At 36.5% G+C, this 20,129-nt stretch overlaps 1 protein-coding gene and 1 pseudogene across 7 annotated transcripts in view; both read right to left on the bottom strand.

Moving 5' to 3' along the window:
* Positions 1 to 20,129, bottom strand: part of GRIP1 (glutamate receptor interacting protein 1) — a 739,827-nt gene that overhangs the window by 4,639 nt on the left and 715,059 nt on the right. For 6 of the 7 annotated variants that reach the window (XM_074226201.1, XM_074226202.1, XM_074226203.1 and 3 more), the window contains one exon: positions 1,274 to 1,420. In XM_074226201.1, coding sequence (XP_074082302.1) covers positions 1,274 to 1,420 — 147 coding nt within the window. Of the gene's footprint in view, positions 1 to 816; positions 1,114 to 1,273; positions 1,421 to 20,129 lie in introns of those variants that run through there. The other variant, XM_074226200.1, reaches the window with a different exon arrangement.
* LOC141514984 (ragulator complex protein LAMTOR1 pseudogene) lies at positions 4,542 to 5,153 on the bottom strand (annotated as a pseudogene).

Genomic DNA, 20,129 nt, shown 5'->3' with positions numbered 1-20,129 from the left:
AGGAATCCTGAGATTCATGCCATTGTTCTGCTTTTATGCATAAGGTTCTTTTGGTATGCATGTTTCTTTAAAAATTTAAAAAGGGGGTGGCTAGGTGGCGCAGTGGATAGAGCACTGGCCTTGGAGTCAGGAGGACATGAGTTCAAATCAGGCCTCAGACACTTCATAATTACCTAGCTGGCCTTGGGCAAGCTGCTTAACCCTATTGCCTTGCAAAAACTTAAAAAAACCCTAAAAACTTTAAAAAGGTTTCAGAACCTCTTTAGTGAAGAAGACATTTTATTTAATTGATTTAACAGCTCTGTTTTCTGTGCTAATAGAAATTAGTATTTTTTTCTTGTTGGAATTAAGTATTTAATTTGTGTTGGAGCAGTTGGCTCAAGGAATGGTGAAAGGACCATGTATATGATGGCAAGTTAACTTACAGTCGAGATTTAAAGCTACCACACAGATGTTGTAGAGAGAATGCTTTCTCTAGGTGAAGAGTTTGGGCTTTTTGATTCTAAGATTATATGATCTGAAGAAAAACTTGAATGATGAAAAGAGTACCGAAGTGTGAGTTACTGTGGGCAATTTTGTCTTATAGTAATATTAGACAAGAGGGTGTCCTAGGTGACACTTGGACAGCCAGACCTTACTCTAATGTCCTGTACTTTCTAAGCAACTCTTACTTTAATTTCCAACAGGCAGTTCTAAGGGGGAGAAATACTACTACTGAATTTAAAGAATTTCCCCCTAACCCCTGAATTTTCCATTGGGAAAGTAGCCCACAAAGGTTGTGGACTTGCTGAGAGCTTGGACTGATGAGTATAGAAGGTCTTGTGAAATGAATCAATTCCACTGTTTGTTTTTAAAAGATCAGAGGTCTTTACTGAAAGATCCTATAACAGAAGGTACTAACATAATTCTTAGACTTTTCTTCCTTAAAAATTTTTACAGAAGAATAAATTGTTGCATCCAATACTTCCACCTTCCTTTTGACACCAAGAGATCACTTTGTAAAGTCAGGTTTTGAGATTTTGATCAAAATGATGCCACAGCCATGGTGATGAGAGTTTGGAGAGAGGATCTGGTGGAAAGTACCCATTGAATTTAGATCTGAGAGGGAGGGACCTTAGAGAAGGGGAAAAGAAAGGAATTGAAAAGCTCTTCTCAGTGGAATCATCCCCTATTAAGTGAATAGACCACCACTCTCAACTCTGTTTGGTCTTGTAAAGTCAATTATGTGCTACACCTTAGACATGCATGGTTGAAATTGCACATTTGGCTTTACCTGTAAGAGCCTGTCATATGGTTTTAAGCCACCTAGGTCTCCTGGTCCAGTCGGGCGAATATTTTTAACATAGACTCCTTTTTCCAGCAGTCCATCTGATACACTGAACCCAAAGTCTTCCATGTCACAATCCTTGTATAAGGTTACCTATAAAAAACCATTATACTGTAAAAATACATTTCCTAGAACAAGTCTTTGCTTCTGACATTTCAAAACCACAAAGAACCTTCTTTAAATTGTGATTAATGATGTTAAGTAGTTAGAGACAGCCCTTTCTTTTTAGAGAACATCCCACTATGGAGTTGATAATGTATAATTTTTTGGACTTGCACATTGTCTAAAGCAATCCAGAAAAAAATACCCCAAGGTTAGTTGTCCCAACTTAAAATTTCAGTCACCTGCTTCAATGGATTGATTTTTTGTTCTTCCTTCAATGTTTTATTTTTAAATATTTTAACCATCAAAAGCAATGTCATATATGGAAGGAATAGATATCTTATACAAACAATTAGCATTTGGGCAAAGTAGGTTTTTAAGGTAGTCCATACTGAAGTCTTATCTCTGATGCAAGGTGCTACTCTTTAAAGAACATCCTTGTCTAGGGTGTTAACATAAAAAAAAACATATCCCTTTGCCTTTTGTGATGCTTGCTTTACCTCTAGAATATAGCTTGTCCCATCCTTAGTTCTCTTACTTCATGGGAACAGAATTAAAACATTTTCTGGCTTTTTTTTTAAAGAAAGCTTGAAGGAGAATATCAGGATTGGAAGAAACTTCATCAAAAGTCTAGGTCACATGTGAAAAGGGAGGGATGCCCAATGTACCACCTCAAGAGGCAAGTGCATTCCATTTTTGTAGAGGTCTCTTAGCTAGAAAAATCTCATAACTTCCAATCACTAGGGTTAGGTCTCCCTTTTGAAGCCAAGTTAAAGGAATCTTTATAGAACTCTTCCATGTGACTGGTCATCCTGTTTATGAGATATACAGTGGAACCCAATCCCTTTCCAGCAAGCCTTCCTCCAAATCAAACATCTAAAGTTTCTTTGAGTTTTTTTTGTACCTGTCATTGAACACCCCTAATCTTATCTAGTAAGGGCAATCATCCAGTCTTCCCCTCCCCACTCCACCCCCCAATTCTAAATGAATTCTTTCTGAAGAAAACAAATGATGATAGTTAGGAGAACTCAAAGATCCCCATCAACACCAGATGCTTCTGATCATTTCTTTTCATGGGCCCAGTTCTGTGTATTAAAAATTCCTAATCTTATGAGTCAGAATTTTTCTCTCAGTCCAGTATCTTGGGAAAGTCACTTCATGAGCCTCAGTTTCCATATGTGTAAAATGGGCATAATAGTGGCATGCATCTCATTGGCTATGTCCTTCCTACACTCCTGAGTGCTATTAGACACAGGAGCAGCTGTTTCCCTTTGCTATATCCAAATGATTCTGTTCTTACTTACCTGGCTTTGACCAGATACTTCATTCAGTCATGTTTTTTGTTGCTCTGAGGAGTATAGCAAATATACTAGGGCAAAACCTATTATTCCACCAATTCTTCCGCCAGGTGAGATTGTGAGCTATTTTTCCATTTAGCTGCAACTTGACTCTTCCAGTATTTAATTTTTAACAGGAATAGAATGATTGGTATTGATTAGAGATGGGAACATAAGGATGTTCCCATGTTAGTCATTTAAAAAGGAATCTCAAGATTCAGAGTTATCAGTTGAGTTGATATTTATTGATGGTCTAAAAATTCAGGACACCCCCCTCCCCTTTTTCTTACCACCTGAAAATATCACGCCAGAGCCTGACAGGCCACATAGGATTGAGGTTCTTTCAAAAGTTTTAAATTTTGTAACCCCCCCCAAAAAAAAATCATTACCAAGGAGCCAGCATACTAGTACTGCACTTTTATATAATTAGGTTGGTCCTTGGAAGATGTACTCAGTTGGCTACCAAAACCAGAGACATAGTCAAAGCCTTTTTTTCAGTATGATAACCTGTCAAAGCTCATATTCTCAGCTCACATGGACTTTAGGTTATCCAGAGACCTTTTAAGACTACAATGAAGTGTTGGAATTGGACTCTCTGGAACCACAGTTAATAATAAGAGTAACTTAGATTTACTAAGAGCTTTCCTGTTACTAATCCTGTGAGGTGTAGGTGTTTATCCCTAGTTTACAAATAAAGAAATTGCTGGTTCAGAAATTTAACTTCTCTGGGGTGGCAAGGTGGTACAGTGGATAGAGCACTAGCCCTGGAGTCAGGAGTACCTGGGTTCAAATCCAACCTCAGACACCTAATAATTACCTAGCTGTATGGCCTTGGGCAAGCCACTTAACCCCATTTGCCTTGCAAAAAAAGTTCAGAAATTTAACTTCCCTATCTACTAAATGTCAGAGCCCAGGATTTGAATTCAGGTCTCTTGGTTCCAGTTCCATTGTACTTAATACTCTTATCTCTTTCAACTCATCTTGAGTCTAAAGTGTTATATTCCTCTGTGAAAGATAGGGCTGAAAAATTTACAAAGTGATTGAATTTGATAGCCCAGCTAGGAAGGTTGGTTAGTGAGTCATTAATTTCTAACAACTGGGCCAATAGTTTCCTAGTAAAATGGCTGATCTCATTTAATAAAATGAAGTGATTTTTAAAAGCAGTACCATTCATTCAGCAAATATTCAACCACCATTTATTTAGCTGCAGGAGTTTGTATTTCATAAAAATGGGGACAACTTTTCTTTTTACCGATTGCAGTAAGCTATGGTGCTGCTCTATCTTCTATCCCTTTCACACAAAGTAGCAATAATTCTTTATCTGGTTGGAGGAAACCATAGGAGGTTCCTTTTTCATGTTTTTCCATGCCTTGGCAGATCACTAGATTTTTAGCTTTTTTCTTGCTTGTCCACTACCTATTGTGTATCTCTAGTTTAAAATCATTTCTTTTTTTTTGTAAGAAATAGAAACAACCAGTTTAGTTTTTCATCCCTTAACATGTTCAAGCCCTAACACAGAAGGGCAATCTCAAGGAAGCCAAATCTCCTTATTCATCATCCCCAAACATGAAATAATTCACATCCAAATCCCTATCTCCCCATTCCTCTAGCTTGACCTTGCCCCACCCCTACCCCCCAAGTGTAAAAACCATCATAGATCCTTTCCCTTCCCCACAAAGGGAGCCAGGGCCACATGGCACAAAATCTTCTTGGGAACTCATTGTGTCTCAATATGAGGCTCCCAAACACCTCTGAACTCCTGTGGTGTTTTCTGTGATTAGTAAGTTAGATTTCTGTACAAGCAGGAAGAAATAAAGGGAAAGGAAGGCAGGAACAAGGGAAGAGATCTCCAAAAATTGTCCTCATGGGACCCCAGACTGCACGACCAACTCCTCTTTTGCGTCAACCCAGATCTGAGAAAGTGCACTATAGGCATAAGCAGCTATTCTGGAGACCTGCTGCAAATCTGCAAAGGGGACAGGGTCACTGGCAAGTACTTGGTGGGGCTGGCTGGTGAGTGATGGCAGTGGTGGCAACTTCTTCCAATGAGTCAGGCTACTGCTCAGGACAGCCAGGCGGGTACTGTATTGTCTTGCTCGGTCCATGTACTCATGCTGTTCCATGCCCTGGGAGTCTGCTGCTGATACATCAATGATGTTGCTGGCTGTCTTGGCAAGGCTAGAAGAAAGTAGGGCCTGCTCATCTGTTCGGGCTGCAGGCAGGCTGTGGTAGTTGGGCTCTGCTCCATTTAAGGTCTTGGTTGGGGGACTGCTGGGGTCCAGAAGTAATTTCCGCTCCTCTCGATCCTGGTCCGAGTCCTCATTGTCACTGCTATAGCAGCACCCCATGGCTGGGCCCAGCTGCAGGGGGTTGGGTCTGGAGGATTGGCGTCCAAAAGGAGCCCTTTATCACAGCAGGAAGGATCGCCGGCCTGGCTGTTTGCGGAGCCAGAAACCCTCCCCAACCTAAAATCATTTCTTAAACCCACTGTTTTTTACATCTTTACTACTCAAAATATTTTTCTGCCTTTCCACTGTGGTTCACAGGAATATCAAATTATCATTATTGCTCCCAAAGCCTTTCATTTCCTACCAAGCTTCTCTTAGACTTCTGTCAAACCCTTGCATCCATCCATACTCTTTATCCATGCTTCTCTTGACCTTACGTCCATTATCTTTGTATTGGCTGATCTGACTCACATTATTGAAATCGGTATCATAGAATGTCCCAAATGGGGAAGATGATCCATCAATTAGCATTGGTTTTTGGAAAGTGATTGTATATCTTGGATGGGAGATGGAAAGATAGCACTTTGTAAGGGGGGGGTAGAGGAGGGGAAAAGGGAGCTTGACAATAATATAGGATGGCATATAAAGCTGACAAAGTAAATGAAGAAAACGTGATGCCTACAGTTTAGGAAACATATTCCAAACTCAAAAATTCTACATAAATGTGAACTTCTGTTCTCAGTCTTATCCCCTACTATGGATGAGGTCCAGTTTGTCAACATCCATCCTACAATGTGGTATCCCAAATTGAATTCGGGACTTTCAGAAGTTGTCAAATAAGGCAAAATAGAGATGGCCTTATCTTCCCAATCCTCCTCCGAACTCATATTCTACAAGGACTAACTGATTTGTTAGAATATTTCTAGATTTTGATCAGCTTTTTAAAACCCACTGACTATCCATTATTAATATACTGTAATTTTCTCTAACCGTCCTGGAAACAAGCCATGTAACAAACTGATTGCACTGTGTTTCACTTTGAACATTGTAAAAGTTTCAAACACTGTCTCTGTCTCTTAAAAACACATTTGAGGCAAGGTACAAGACAACTAATTTAGTTTTCTGTTTTGACCACACATTTTTGCCCTATATTATTTCATTTGATGAGCTCCACATCTTCTCTGGATTTAGTTATTGTCTCTATGATGATGATTCCCATATCTATTTATCTTGCTAACTTCTCTCTGCTGATCTCTAGTCTCATAACTTCAATTGCCTTTCAAAACTGGATGTCCACTAGATGTATTAAACTAAACATGTTCAAAATGGAACTCATTATCTTTCCCCTTAAATTCTTCTCCCTTCCAAATTTCCCTATAATTGTTGAGGATACTACTCTCCTCCCAAGTTTGCATCCTGGTTGTCATCCTCACTGCTCCCACTATTCTCTTTTCAGTCCACCCTCCATTCTACCACTAAAGTGATTTTCCATCCATGTCACTCCACATGCACTAAACTTACAATGGTTTCTGCCACCAAAGTGATTTTCTGACCATATCACTTTCACATTATAATCACTAAACTCTAGTTCTTTTCTATTAAATCAGGATTTTTCCAGAATCAAATACAAAATTCTCAGGCAGTCAAAGTCCTTTATAGCCTACCCACCCCATTCTCCTTACCTTTCCAGTATTCTCACCATTCCTCCCCTTCGAAGTCCTCACCTCCTACCCCTTTGATCCAGGTAACACAGATATCTCTGCTGTTCACCATGAACAAGATATTCCATCTCTTAGCTGGACAATGCTCTCTTCTTATAGTTTTCCTGGATTCCTTAAGTTCCAACTAAATTCCCACCTCTTTCTGGAAGCTTTTCTCAAACCCTCTTTAAGTCTAGAAACATCACTCAGTTAATTATTTCCTACTTATCCTGTTTGTTTGCTTGTAATCTCTTATAATCTTTTTGAAGGCAGAATCTACTTTTCCCTTTCTTTGTATCCCCAGGGTTTAACACAAAGTCTGTGCTTCATAAATGCTCATTGACTCAAAGTTTTAGGAATGTTTCTGGGTTCTTTGACTTGATCTAAATAATAGAAATCTCTTGAGACAGTAAATAAACAGCAGCGCCCCAAGTGTTACAGCCTCTCAGCCACAACATCAAAGACTGAACTGAGCCTCTTCAATGCAGTCTTCATAAGGAAGTCAAAACCATCTGTTCAGAGATGATAATGGTTTTCTTACACTCTCTTTTTTTTTTATCACCTTTGCTCATTCATTCTAAGACACCACCTGACTCACCTTCTTCCCTTTTGTCAGACCAAAGGACTTTAGTTTTGTGCCAACCTAGATTATCTAATGGAGGAGGGGAGAGGAGGAAGGGAGAGAACTCAGAGCTGTTTTTCCAGCTGCAATCCTCAGGCCAGAGAGGAAAAACTTTTCTCCAAGGAACATCAGCTTCCATTGCATCCTGAATCCATTTGCAAACATGGTAAACTGGGACAGGGGAGGCAGCTGCAACCTTGCAGGAGAAAGAGGCAGTCATGGTGAGGAAAGGAAAGACCAGCTGCTTCACATACTGTTTCCTATTGCTTTTTGGCAATGGTGAGAGGGAGAACCCTTTTAAAATGAATGTTTAACAACTTTGCTAGTGAATCAGTGTTAGGCTGCATTCTTGGCTACCTGGGGGGTTCTGGCTTTCCAAACTTGAGGGATGAATTGCAACTGAGCAACATTACACATGTTCAAGATTGATGGTAGGATTTTTTTTAAACTTCTATCCGAGGATTTCCAAACATAATGAGTAAATTAATTATAACAATGATTGAAGTATCTGAGTTGATTCCTCTAATACAGGGGTTCTTAAACTTGGCTTCATGACTTTTAAAGATATTTTGATAAGTTAATTATAATTTATATCCTTCTTTTGGTTTCATTTCATGCATTTAAAAACATTATTCAGAGAAGACAACCAGGACACAAACTTAAGAACTTCTCTAATGCTCATGATTCGCCTTATGGAAAAATTTGTAGCCTAACACCAATGCAACAGAAGCCTAATGTCACCAATTAGAGGGGATTCTGGGAGCTATATGGTGATATACATGGATGGTGGTGACTGTGTGTGGGAATTTGAACACACCTCCCACAAAACATGTTGGAATATGGTGTCAATATGTATAGTGTATGCATCTTAAATGTAACCGGATGACAGTTCCTCATTTTTGTTGATTTCCATGGGCACAAATGACACTCTCAGAAAGTATCTAAATATAATATTTAAAAAGTCTTATTAAAAAAACTGAAGATTTTAGGGGGCAAAAGTTGTGTTTTCCTAACTGTTGTCCACTGAAGGAAAAGACTATAGAAGAGAAAAATTAATTTGGAATGTCAACAGCTGGCTAAGAAGGTCAAACCTGAGAATGGGATTTGGATTTCTGGACCATGTCTTGCAAAAGAGGGATGACAGATTCCTGACTAGAGGATGAATAGAATCAATTTGGCCGAGTGCTTTACAAATGTTATCAATAACCCTTGAAACTAAGAACGATATCTATCATAATAGTTGACTGCATAATAATGCTATACAGTTAGGTCCCAATTAGAATTATGAATGATTTCCTCATTTCATATTTCCATTGAGCTAGTAGAAATTACTGTATTTTAAATAATTTTGAATAGTATGAATTTGAAATCATGTGACAACTTTGGAAGATTCATTAGTTTCACAGAAGCAGGACTAGCTGTATCATCCAAGTCAGATATTTTAAGAGTAGCCACAAAAACAGAAGAATAGCAGCTGAGGCAGCTAAGTATTCATACCATACAAAAATCCAAAAAACTTGCAAAAGTATAACCCATAGCTTCAAGAAAAATTAAAGGTCCCTACACAAAGAGGCAAATTTGATCTTAGAGATGTCAGACTTTGTGGGAAGAAATCCATAACTATAAACTATGGTTCTCTCCTGGATAGGAATGTCTTTTTCAGAAGAAAAAGAACAGAGGTTGGAGGAAAGTAGCATTAAATATTTAAAAGATATACTCATGTGAGGAAATCCAGGAATCAGAAGGGAGATGTATGTTGGAGAGATTTTTGAGTGATGGTCAGAAGAGGAACAAGTGGTTTTTGATAGTCGAGTACACTATAAATGGGCAAAGAGAAATGAAGTTTTTGGGAAATACCACAAACATGGCACAGACATGATATAGGAGTGATAGGAGATTTTATGCAGAAATATCTTATGAAGCTCCTCTGCTAATAACTTTTTGACAGTTCAATTTCTAAGTAAAATTTTCATCCTTTAGGAAGTTCTTCCAAGAACCAAAAAGATAATCTTTTATTCTTAATCTGATTTGCATTAATGGCGAGGAAATGGAAATGGTGAGAACTCAGGAACAGAATGCTAGAAAAAATCCAATTATAATCTACCAAATATACTAAATTTGGGGGGAATCTGGTTTCAAAGGGTTCTGAGGAAAGACAGGAGCCCAGGGAAAAATCCTTCAAGGTAATCAGGAATTAAATTCTGAAGACACAAAGGAAAACAATTCCAATGAGAAAAAAGTGCAATTTAACAAAAGAAATTGTTGTGGAAATACAGTGAGCTCACTTAGATTTTAAAATATATAAAAGATAAAAGAAAGGCTGATGAGAATGAAGAAGAGTGTGGCACAGTCCTATAAAAATATTGTCAGAAAATCTGAAGGTTAGAATGAACTGAGGCATGACTCATGAAGCTAAAGACAGCAAAAAAAAGTGTTTTAGCTTTCTTGGGAAAAAAGATTAGAGAAGAAATAGGAGCTTTGCTTGAGTGGATGAGATAATTGACAATAGAGGGAAGGTAGAGTGATTTGATTTTCATTTTATTTCTGTTTTCTGTGAAAGGGAGAGTGCCCTTTAGACCAGAAACGGCAACAAAAATGGCTTAACAAGGAGTTGATATTCAAGCTAAATAGGGGGACAGGCAAAGAGCACCTCATTGCCCTTGATGAATTAAACTATCTTCTCAAAAGAACTACATATTCAGATCTTGAAAACCTGGTCAATGTGACAGCTGAGCTATTTTCAATGGTATCTGAAAACTCAAAGCAAAACATACAAGTTTGATACCCTATTTTCAAAAAAAGAAGAGAGAACAGAGTCTGTAAATCAGCATAATTTTTTATCCCTGGGAAAAAATCCATTCTAGAATGGATTATTAAAGAATATAGTGAATATGTCTAAGTAACCTCATTTCTTTTTTTGATAGAATTATTAAACTAGCAGATAAAGGAAATGCTGTAGATGCAGTTCACCTAGCTATCATTTGATAAAATACCTCATATTTCTTTTGGCTTACTGAGAGGCAATGTGATGGTTGACAACACTAAGACAAAAGGAATGAAAAAAGAAAGATGTAGGCTCCATTTTCAAAGCACCAGATAAGTTTGATATGTTGCATACAACACCGGCAATGGACTTATCACCAAAACTCAAGGAACAAAAATTGTGTTGGCTAGTTTTGAGGAAATCGTTTTTGAAGTGAACCCTGCTGAAATGTAGAATAATGAAGTTGCTTTTAATGTTTAACTTCATGATGGAAGATATTTAGGGGAATGAATCTTATCCTATAATAGATGTGAAAAACTGCTTTAAAAAAACTGGAAGATGATAGCTCATGTTGATGTCAAATATGCCAGTGACTATTTCCTCTGCCTTTTCTATTGGCTTTACCAAACAGTACAACAACTAGATGTTTAACAACAAATCCATGTAAGATGATGACGATGGAAATCATAATCTAGAAGGTATAGATAAGTGAATTGAAAGATATCAATAGAATGTAAGCTTTGAAAATGGTGGAGAAAAGGTAGGACCTCACCTGTGCACTTCCCCAAACTTCAAATGTTTCAAAACAACTGTGGAGCAGCAGAACTCACAAAAGAAAGAATGAAACACATTTCCATTGCAAGATAAAGCAAAAGGTTGGCAAGAAAGGTCTGGTGCAGCAGGGTGAGAATGGAGTGCAGGCCATGCCTCAGTAGTAGACTTTGGAGGAGATTGAATCAGTGGTAGTTTCTGGACCTCTTGGTCCACAATCAGTAAAGGGGTTAGATACCTGATTAAAAGGAGATTAGAATGGGGGGTTTCTTTATGGCATTGGGATCATGACTCTGTTGCTTTACTTAGATATGGGTCACAATCCTAAATCTCAGTTTCAGGGCAAGGAGGAACATATAAGACCTTGTGACTACAAGGAAGCTGGGACCCTCCTCACAGTTTTAGGAGAACAGTGCTTGTGGTCACTCACAGGTGAGGAACAAATACAACTCTCCCTAGATCATAATACTTTGGAAGAAATGAAAAATTCAGAAAACAGCTGCACAAAAATTCTGAAATATGAGACAGTGCCCCTTCTACTCTGGAAGCAGAGCCTCACTTGAGTAGAGTTTAAAGTCAAGAAGCAGACTGAAAAAATGTGTAAACAATAGAGAAAAGATCCTGATTCTAGTTACTGTGGTGATAAGATCAGAACACATGCTCAGAAGAGGACAACAAAGTCAAAATGGCTATATCCAAAGTCTGGGGGAAAAACATGAATGATTTCAAATCCTGGAAAAGTTCAAAAAATAATTTAAAAATCAAGAGAGTGAGAAGAAAAACTGGAAAGAGAAATAAAAATGTTACAAGAAAATCATGAAAAATGAGTCAACAGATTGATAAAAGAGGCACAAAAAATACTGAAAAAAGTAACATCTGTAAAAAAAGAATAGAACAAATGGTAAATGAGGCAAAAAAAAATCCAAAGGAAGAGAAGAGAATACCTTAAAAAGCAAAATTGGTCAAATGGAAAAAAAAAGCTCACTACAGAAAATACTTTCTTAAAAATTAGAATTGGGTAAGTCAAAGCTAATGACTCCATAACACGTCAAGAAACAACAAAATAAAATTAAAAAAATTAAAAATAGAAGTTAAATATCTTATTAGAAAAACAACTGACCTGGAAAATAAATCCAAGAGAGATAATTTTTTTTAGGTTTTTTTGCAAGGCAAATGGGGTTAAGTGGCTTGCCCAAGGCCACACAGCTAGGTAATTATTAAGTGTCTGAGACCGGATTTGAACCCAGGTGCTCCTGACTCCAGGGCCAGTGCTTTATCCACTGCGCCACCTAGCTGCCCCGATAATTTTTTTTTAGTTTTTTTTTTCTTTTGCAAGGCAATGGAGTATCTTGGGCAAATCAGCCCAAGACCATATAGTTAGGTAAATTATTCATTATCTGAGGCTGGATTTGAACTCAGGTCTTCCTGACTCTAGGGCCAGTGCTCTATCCACTGTGCCACTTAGTTGCCCCCCCCCCCAAGAGAGATAATTTTAAGAATTATTGGATTACCTAAAAAACCATGATCAAAAAAAAGAGCCTAGTCATTACCTTTCAATAATTATCAAGGAAAACCAGAGTGTAAAAGAGAATCTGAAAGAATCAGTTGTTTACCTGCTAAAGGAGATTCCCAAAATGAAAAATTTCAGGAATCTTAAAACCAAATTCCAGAGGTCCATGGTCAGGGAGAAATTACCATTAAGCAGTCAAAAAGAGTTGAAATATTGTAGAGCCCACTGTCAAGTTACAAAAGATCTACCAATTTCTATGTTAAAGGGCTTGGAATTCTGTTAGAGGACTTGGAATAGGATATTCCAGAGGGCAAGCTAATAAAAGTCTTTTTTCAGTGTATTGTGTCATTAGTCAGCACTCAAGCCTCTGCATCTGAATACTCAGAGAAATGAAGTCCATATTTCCTTCACCAATTTTAGAAAATATTTTTTCCCAAATGATAAGCAAACAGTTGAACAGAAAAAATATTAGTAAAGCTAGGGGACCATAGAAGAAAACAAGCATGATAAAACATAATGTGAATTTATCCTCAACCATATTTGAATGTGAATCCATTAGGCACATCAGACAATATTCAGCATAAGCTAGGAAGGGAAGTGGGGCTCAGGGATTGCACTTCTTACCAATGTGATCAAACTGACCCCATATATTCTCACTTTCTAATTTCTTTAATTTGGGAAAGAAACTGGAAAAAGCAAATCTAGGTTTCTGTGCCATTCTAGGCTTACTGTAGACATTTTTATTTTTCTAAGCTAAATAACTGGGAGACCTACAGTTTAAAGACCATATTGAAATCCTGTCTTTCTGAACTATCCCCAAAGGAGATTGCCATTACTCTCAGATATTTAAAGAGGCCTTTACTTTGCTAAGCACAAATGCTTCAATAAATAAATAAATGACCTAGCAAATATGTTACTAATTTATAGTCAATTAATTTTTTGTTTATATGATGTACTACAGTTGTTGAATGAGAATCCATGTAGTTAATTATAATTGGAATAAAATATGTTCAGTTAATTATACTAACAGGTAATAAATTGACAATAAAAACTAGTTCACACTCAACATTCAAGTATACCACACTAGGACTTAGGAAAAAGATAATTTTTAGATAAAAGTAAAAGCAAGCAATTTCAATATTCTGTTAATATGGGGGGGAAATTTTGTTTGAATTGCAGAATATTTAAAAAATGAAATTTTATGTTATTATCAAGTATTTATAGAAATCTGATATCCTGGTTAAGAAAATCTTGCCAAGTAGGTTTCAAGATGGGTCTGCCTTTATAGTAGATAAGAATTATTTATATTTATGCAGTAATTAGCTAATCCATGCAATGATTTGTAAAGTATATATTCTTTATTCTTTTTGTTAACATTGTTAATTTGCTTTTTAAAATAATGCCAAAGTCTTATCAATCATGCTCAAATTATAAAAAATTCAAATTTGATTTAAATTTAAATGAATAAGGTTTTGCCAAAATTGCCAGAGTAATCACTATTGAGGCTTTTTTTAAAAAAAAACAATCTTTTTTACTTAACTACTTGCATAGTCATTAATCACCAAAGAAAATCTCAGCTGACATTCCTTCTCTCCCTCCTTTTTTTTTTGTTTGACCCTAACCCTCATTTATATACCCAGAGTTGGGGAAGATAGATTTCTAGTATTCTCAGAATTCTGAATTTTCAAAGTTTATCCCTAGAAACCATTTTGGTCTCTAGAGTACTATTCACCTGTTCAACTTGAGTCAATTTAACAAATATTTACTGATCAAGAGCTGTCGTGGAAAATGGGACACAGAACCAAGTTGTAAAGAACTTAAAATCTAGTAAATAAAATAAGCATATATGAAAGGTAGGAAGAAGGTACAAAAAGGTACAAAATCAGGAGACTTGAATTCTGACTCTGACACTTAATAGTTCTGCAGTTTTGGGGTCCAAGGGTTGAAAACTTTTCAAAATGATCCCAAGATATCATTTACTTTTTAAAATATCTTTTCCAACTGTGTTTCTATTTAAGGCCAGATTTTCTTCATATACTTCAACCAGAACACATTGTAATAGATCAAAAGCAGAATTAGATACGGGAATTCAGCCTTTTATTAAGATAGACATTAATGAACTATGCAAAAATATATAAAACAATGCCATTCTTACCATATTTGTTTTAGGAAAAGTTATTTTTATAAAAGTACTATTAAACAAAAATTTATTGTTATTTTTAAATGAATATTAAGAAATTTTTTGATTTTAATTTCTAATATGGTAAAAATTGTCAGATTATAGCCTATATAAACAAAAGCTCTTTAGGATCTTAAGTAATTTTTAAGAATGAGAAGGGGATCCTAAGATTAAAAAAATTGAGAACCACACCACTACCACAGTGAATGAATTTCTCTAGTGTTAGACTGTCTTAACCATTCTAGAATCTAGAAGAAGGAATGAGACTTCTTCATTGGGGAATATAAAGTATATAAAGGATAATATTAGTTTAGTTTTCTGTGTGTAGTTGGCCACATGGTAAAATGTAGGCTTTTTGAGGACAGGAACTATTTCTTTGTATCCTCAGTACCTAGCATATAAAACTATACAATTATGTCTCTAGAATGGGGATTTTCTCAAAATAGATGTTAAATAATAATAATAATTAACATTTATATAATACTTGAAGACTTAGACTTATCCATAGTAAGTGTATGAGACCAGATTTTTGCACCCTGACTCCCATATCCCATACTATTTGCTCCACCTACTTGCTTCCAATCAATATTGAGTTGAATTGAAACACAAACAGTTAAATCTTTTCATTTCTAAAGCTTCCTTCCCTTTCTGACATCTAAAGTTTGACAATTAGTTATAAGGGGATTACAATAGGAGACTTAAAGTGGTAAGAGAACTGGATTCTGATTTAGAAGCACTGGAACTGAATCATAGCTGGATGAGTTATCATGCTTAGTCTAGTGATCACTCTTGCCCTAGTCGTCATACTCCCTGTGGAGTCTAGTTCTCTGGGCCTCTGATTCCTCATGTATAAAATGGAAGAGCAGGGATGATAATTTAGAGCTCAAATGGACCTTGAAATCATGGAATCCAACCCTCTTTGGCCTTAAGGCCAGATTTTTTTCATATTCTTCAACTAGAACAACATATTGTAATAGACTGAAGGCAGAATCAGATATGAGAATTCAGATCCTTGAGAAAACAGATTCCCATGGAAACAGAGGAGATTAAGGAGGATGATAGAGCTGAAAGGGGCCTCAGAGGTTATGAATTCACACTCTTCCTTGGGTCTAGACAGTTTAAGTGATTTGCCCAAGGTCACACACTTGGTAAAAGAATCTTTGAGTTAAGAGGAATGCTATTCATAATTCTATTTTCTATAGCACTTAAAAAAGTTTTCAAAATACTTTTCTTAAGCCTGTAACAATAATAACAATAATTAGATGCACTTGGGGCAGCTAGGTGGTGCAGTGGATAGAGCACCACCCTGGAGTCAGGAGGACCTGAGTTCAAATCCTGCCTCAGACACTTAATAATTACCTAACTATGTGGCCTTGGGCAAGCCACTTAACCCCATTGCCTTGCAAAAAATAAATATTTATATGGCACTATGTCATGCTAAGTATTTTTAAAAAAAAATTAACTCATTTGATGCTCACAACAACACTATGAGATAGGTAGATGAAATGAATTTTATCTTCATTTTATGATTGCGGAAGTGAAGCAGATTAAGTGACTTGCACAGGAAATGTCTGAATTTGAATTCAGATCATTGATTACAGGTTCAACACTCAATTTCTGATAATGAAATATGGTAAAGTAGGTTAAGAAAATGTCCCTATCCTTATTTTACTCACAGGATAAATGGGGTCCCATTGGAGAAACAACTACTAAGTCCTGGAGCTAGAATTTGAATCAAAATGCTTTAAAAAATATTCCTACAGTAAGGGAAATGAATAAAAGAGCCAGGGACAAATAGGATATGCTCCTTTATCTACTGACAAAAGAGAAAGGAAAATCTCACCATGCTAATAGGGGACAGGAACAAAATGACAGTGTGCTCAGAGCTAGTCTTGTTGGAATTAAAATAAGAAAAGAAATGAAGCTGACATTCATCTTGGAAACAGAAGTAAATTAAATGAACCTTTTTTACATGAGGATTTTTGGAAACTGGATAAAGGAAGAGAGAAGTAATCTAAGAATTAGTACCTCAGTTCACTATCTGCTTGGCTCATCTACAAAGAGAGAATCAATGATAAACCAGAGAGAAAATACTATTAAAGTACCACAGAAAGTCAGAAAAATGAGAATAAAATAAAAAACCAGAAAAATGGGAATAAACATGCATTATTTGAGGCCAGGGCCTCAAATAATGCACATTTATTGTCTTGTTTTTGTCATACAAGAAAAATCCCAGTCCTTGATAAAATGCCAGACACATAGTAAGATCTGAAGACCTTAATAAATGTTTATTGATTGACTGATTCCTCAAATAAAGTGATTTATGAGAAAATTTAAGAAAAAAATCTGTTTTTTTATTCTTTGTATTCCATGATGGTTATCTGAACATTATGGTTTTTGTTTTGTTTTTGTTTTTTTAGTTTTCCAAGGCAATAGGGTTAAGTGGCTTGCCCAAGGCCACACAGTTAGGTAATTATTAAGTGTCTGAGGCTGGATTTGAATTCAGGTACTCCTGACTCCAGGGTCGGTGCTCTATCCACTACACAACATTATGTTTTCATACCTTCTTTTTCCATTAAAGATAAGACTGGTACAAGAGTCTTAGTGACTTATTAATATCATTTTATAAATAGGGAAGTTGAAGCAAATGGGTCAAATGTCTGAAACTGAACTTGGGTCTTCCTGACTCTAGATCTGGTATTCTATCCACTACACTGACTAATGGCCTCAATTTTATGTTCAATTTAATTAATAATGGTGGAGGAGTTGGAACCTTGAGTCTTTTTAAAAAATCAGACTTTTTGGGAAACCCTCTGTGTTTCTAGTAAGGGTAGAACAGCAGGGCTACTAGAGCTGATCCACACCCTGTTCACTCTTGTATCCTTCCATAGGCAGACTGCAGCATGTTTTAGGAGGCAAAGAATCAGTCTCAGATCTGAGAAAACTTAGGTTTGAGTCTCCTCTGATACATGAGGTTCTTTCTGACCCTTTCAGTATCCCTTCCCCAACCTTTTCCTCCCAACCTGGACAATTCTCTATGACTACATGTTAGAGATCAGTATTGGTAGAGGGCTTTTCTTCACTAGGAGTTTTCTACTACATTAATGAAAGGACATTTGCAGAAACCCTCTCTCCCCATAAAAAAAAGAAAAATCCAACAATTCTCATATGTTGAAGTCACAAGTTTCAGTCATGTCCAACTCTCTGTGACCCCATTCAGGGTTTTCTTGGTCAAGATCCAAGAATAGTTTGCTATTTCCTTCTCCAATCCATTTTATATATATGAGGAAACTAAGGCAAATAGGATTAAGTGACTTGTCCACGATCACACTGGAAGCTGGATTTGAAGATATGAGAACCCTGACTAAAGTCTTGGCATACCTATAGCCCCTAGCTGCCCCCATTGAAGGAATTAGTGATTGGAGATAGATATGGAGATGTTTAGTTTGAGGGGAAGAAAAGGAATGAGAGAAGTGAGCATAGGACAAAGATAATGACAGTGAACAAGAACATAATGGGGGAAGGGGAGATGGAAAATTGGAACCAGGAAGGGACTTCCTAGGGTACCTAATTTAATTTCTGTCACCCTCCTCACTACAAATTGGAGTACCTCTATGCTATCTCTGATAAGAAACTATCTAGCTTCAAAGTGAAAGGGAGGCAAGCCGATTCCAATTTTGTGGAATTCTGATTGTTAGAAAGCTTTTCCTTCTATGAAGCTGAAAACTGCCTCTCCATGTTCCAACAGAATTAGTATAATCCCTCTTCTCTAAGATAGCTTTTCAGATATTGGGAGATCACCAGCTTCCCCACCTAAACTGCTTTATCCTGGATCTTTTCCTAATTCTTTCATCCCTAGTTCTTTCAACCAGTGATCCTTGAATTTTATAGTTTTAAATCACTTCACCATCCTAATTACACTCCAGTTTGTCAATGTTCTGAATATATGGATGTGGAAATGAATGACTAATTTAGATGTAGTCTTCTCATGGCAAGAGCATTCAGCAAACGATCATCTCTTTAATTCTGGATGCTATACTTCTAAGAATAAGATCACAAAACTTTTGTGGTTGCCAAGTTGTATTCTAGACTGACAATGAAGCTGAAGTCCACTAATGGCCAGTTATCTTTTATGTGAGTTACTATCAAGCAACATTTTCTACCATCTTAAATTAGGCAATTGTATTCATTTTGAGCCCAAGTTTTCAACTTTATTTATCCCTATTCAAATGAATATTAGATATGGACCATTTTTCTAACCTAGAGATCAGCACACTAAGACTAGTAGGATTGTTTGTGAAGGGATGTAAGCTAAGAATGGTTTTTATATTTTTAAAGACAATAAAATTTTATTTAGAAATATAAAAACCATTCTTTGCCCACAAACCCATTTGATCCAGAGACTACAATAGTTTGGTGATTCCTGATCTAACCCACTGGGATCTAGTTGGATCCTGATTCTCTGGCTCCCATATATGTTTCAGCTATCATTTTTCCTTCTATTCTATCTAGGCTTCAATCTAAGTCATTGGTAAAAAGAACAGAACCAAAGATGGATTTCTGAGGGTCCTTCAGATAGTCAAAAAACATTTATCAACTTCCTAGGCCCTTTTTTAAAAAGCTGGGGATAAAAGACTTCCTTCTAGGCTGACACTGAATACACTTGAATCACTGCATCATCTTCTCTCAAGAGTTCTTCCTTCTGACCAATAGCACAGATCTATAGACATGCCCAGATTTAGGAGTACAATATGATCCTAGAATGGAGCAAAGTTATTTTGCCTCCACAGATGAATCCATAAGCACATCTGCACAAGATTGGTACTCTAACCAACTGAGTTATTCTTCATTAGAATGTACCCACTATTTGCAAGAGCCACTGAAGGAATGTCAGCAGGATGGTGATAGTACTCAGGAAGCTATATTAAAAATTAAATATGGCTCCATAGCTCTGGAAGAAATCCTGAGCTGGAGAAACCCTGGGCTTCTCAGGAGGATCAATTCATGAATTCTAATGGCAAATACCTTCCATTATTAGATGCACACATCCAGCAACAGGACTGAAGGAAAGCTGCCCTTTTCTCATTCAAAATTGTCTTTCCTTATAATCTTGCCTCAGAAATGTTAATTTACAATGAATGCCTGCTCTTCTTTTCCTTCACTTCTAGTTTGTAGCTTTTATTTTTTAACTATAGATATTTGGGTGAATTATCTATACAAATTTTAAAAAAAAGATGCTATGCACAAATTTAAGAACTTCACATATTATTAGATGGGTCTTCTGGGATGCTCTTAATAAATCAATCCATCTGAGCTATGACAAAATGCTATTTTTCTAGGTCTGTATTATTTTTGTGGGATCAAATACAAAGAAAAGTGGGGTGGTCCAGGAAATGTATTAATTTCCAACAGTGGGAGAATGAATAAAAGAGAATAAAAGAGATTGAATTATAGTTCCCTATATTAATATTTCCTATTGAAGATGGGAATAACCTCACAAGTCACCCATTTTGCTCTAGATATTCCAAACAAATGAACAATCACTCTTTGTTTTATTGCTAAGAGGCCATGGATATTAAAGGGACAACT

Source organism: Macrotis lagotis, chromosome 2 (genome assembly GCF_037893015.1).
Source record: "Macrotis lagotis isolate mMagLag1 chromosome 2, bilby.v1.9.chrom.fasta, whole genome shotgun sequence".
In the NCBI taxonomy this organism is placed as follows: Eukaryota; Metazoa; Chordata; class Mammalia; order Peramelemorphia; family Peramelidae; genus Macrotis; species Macrotis lagotis.
This window is presented reverse-complemented; position numbering and strand designations above follow the sequence as displayed.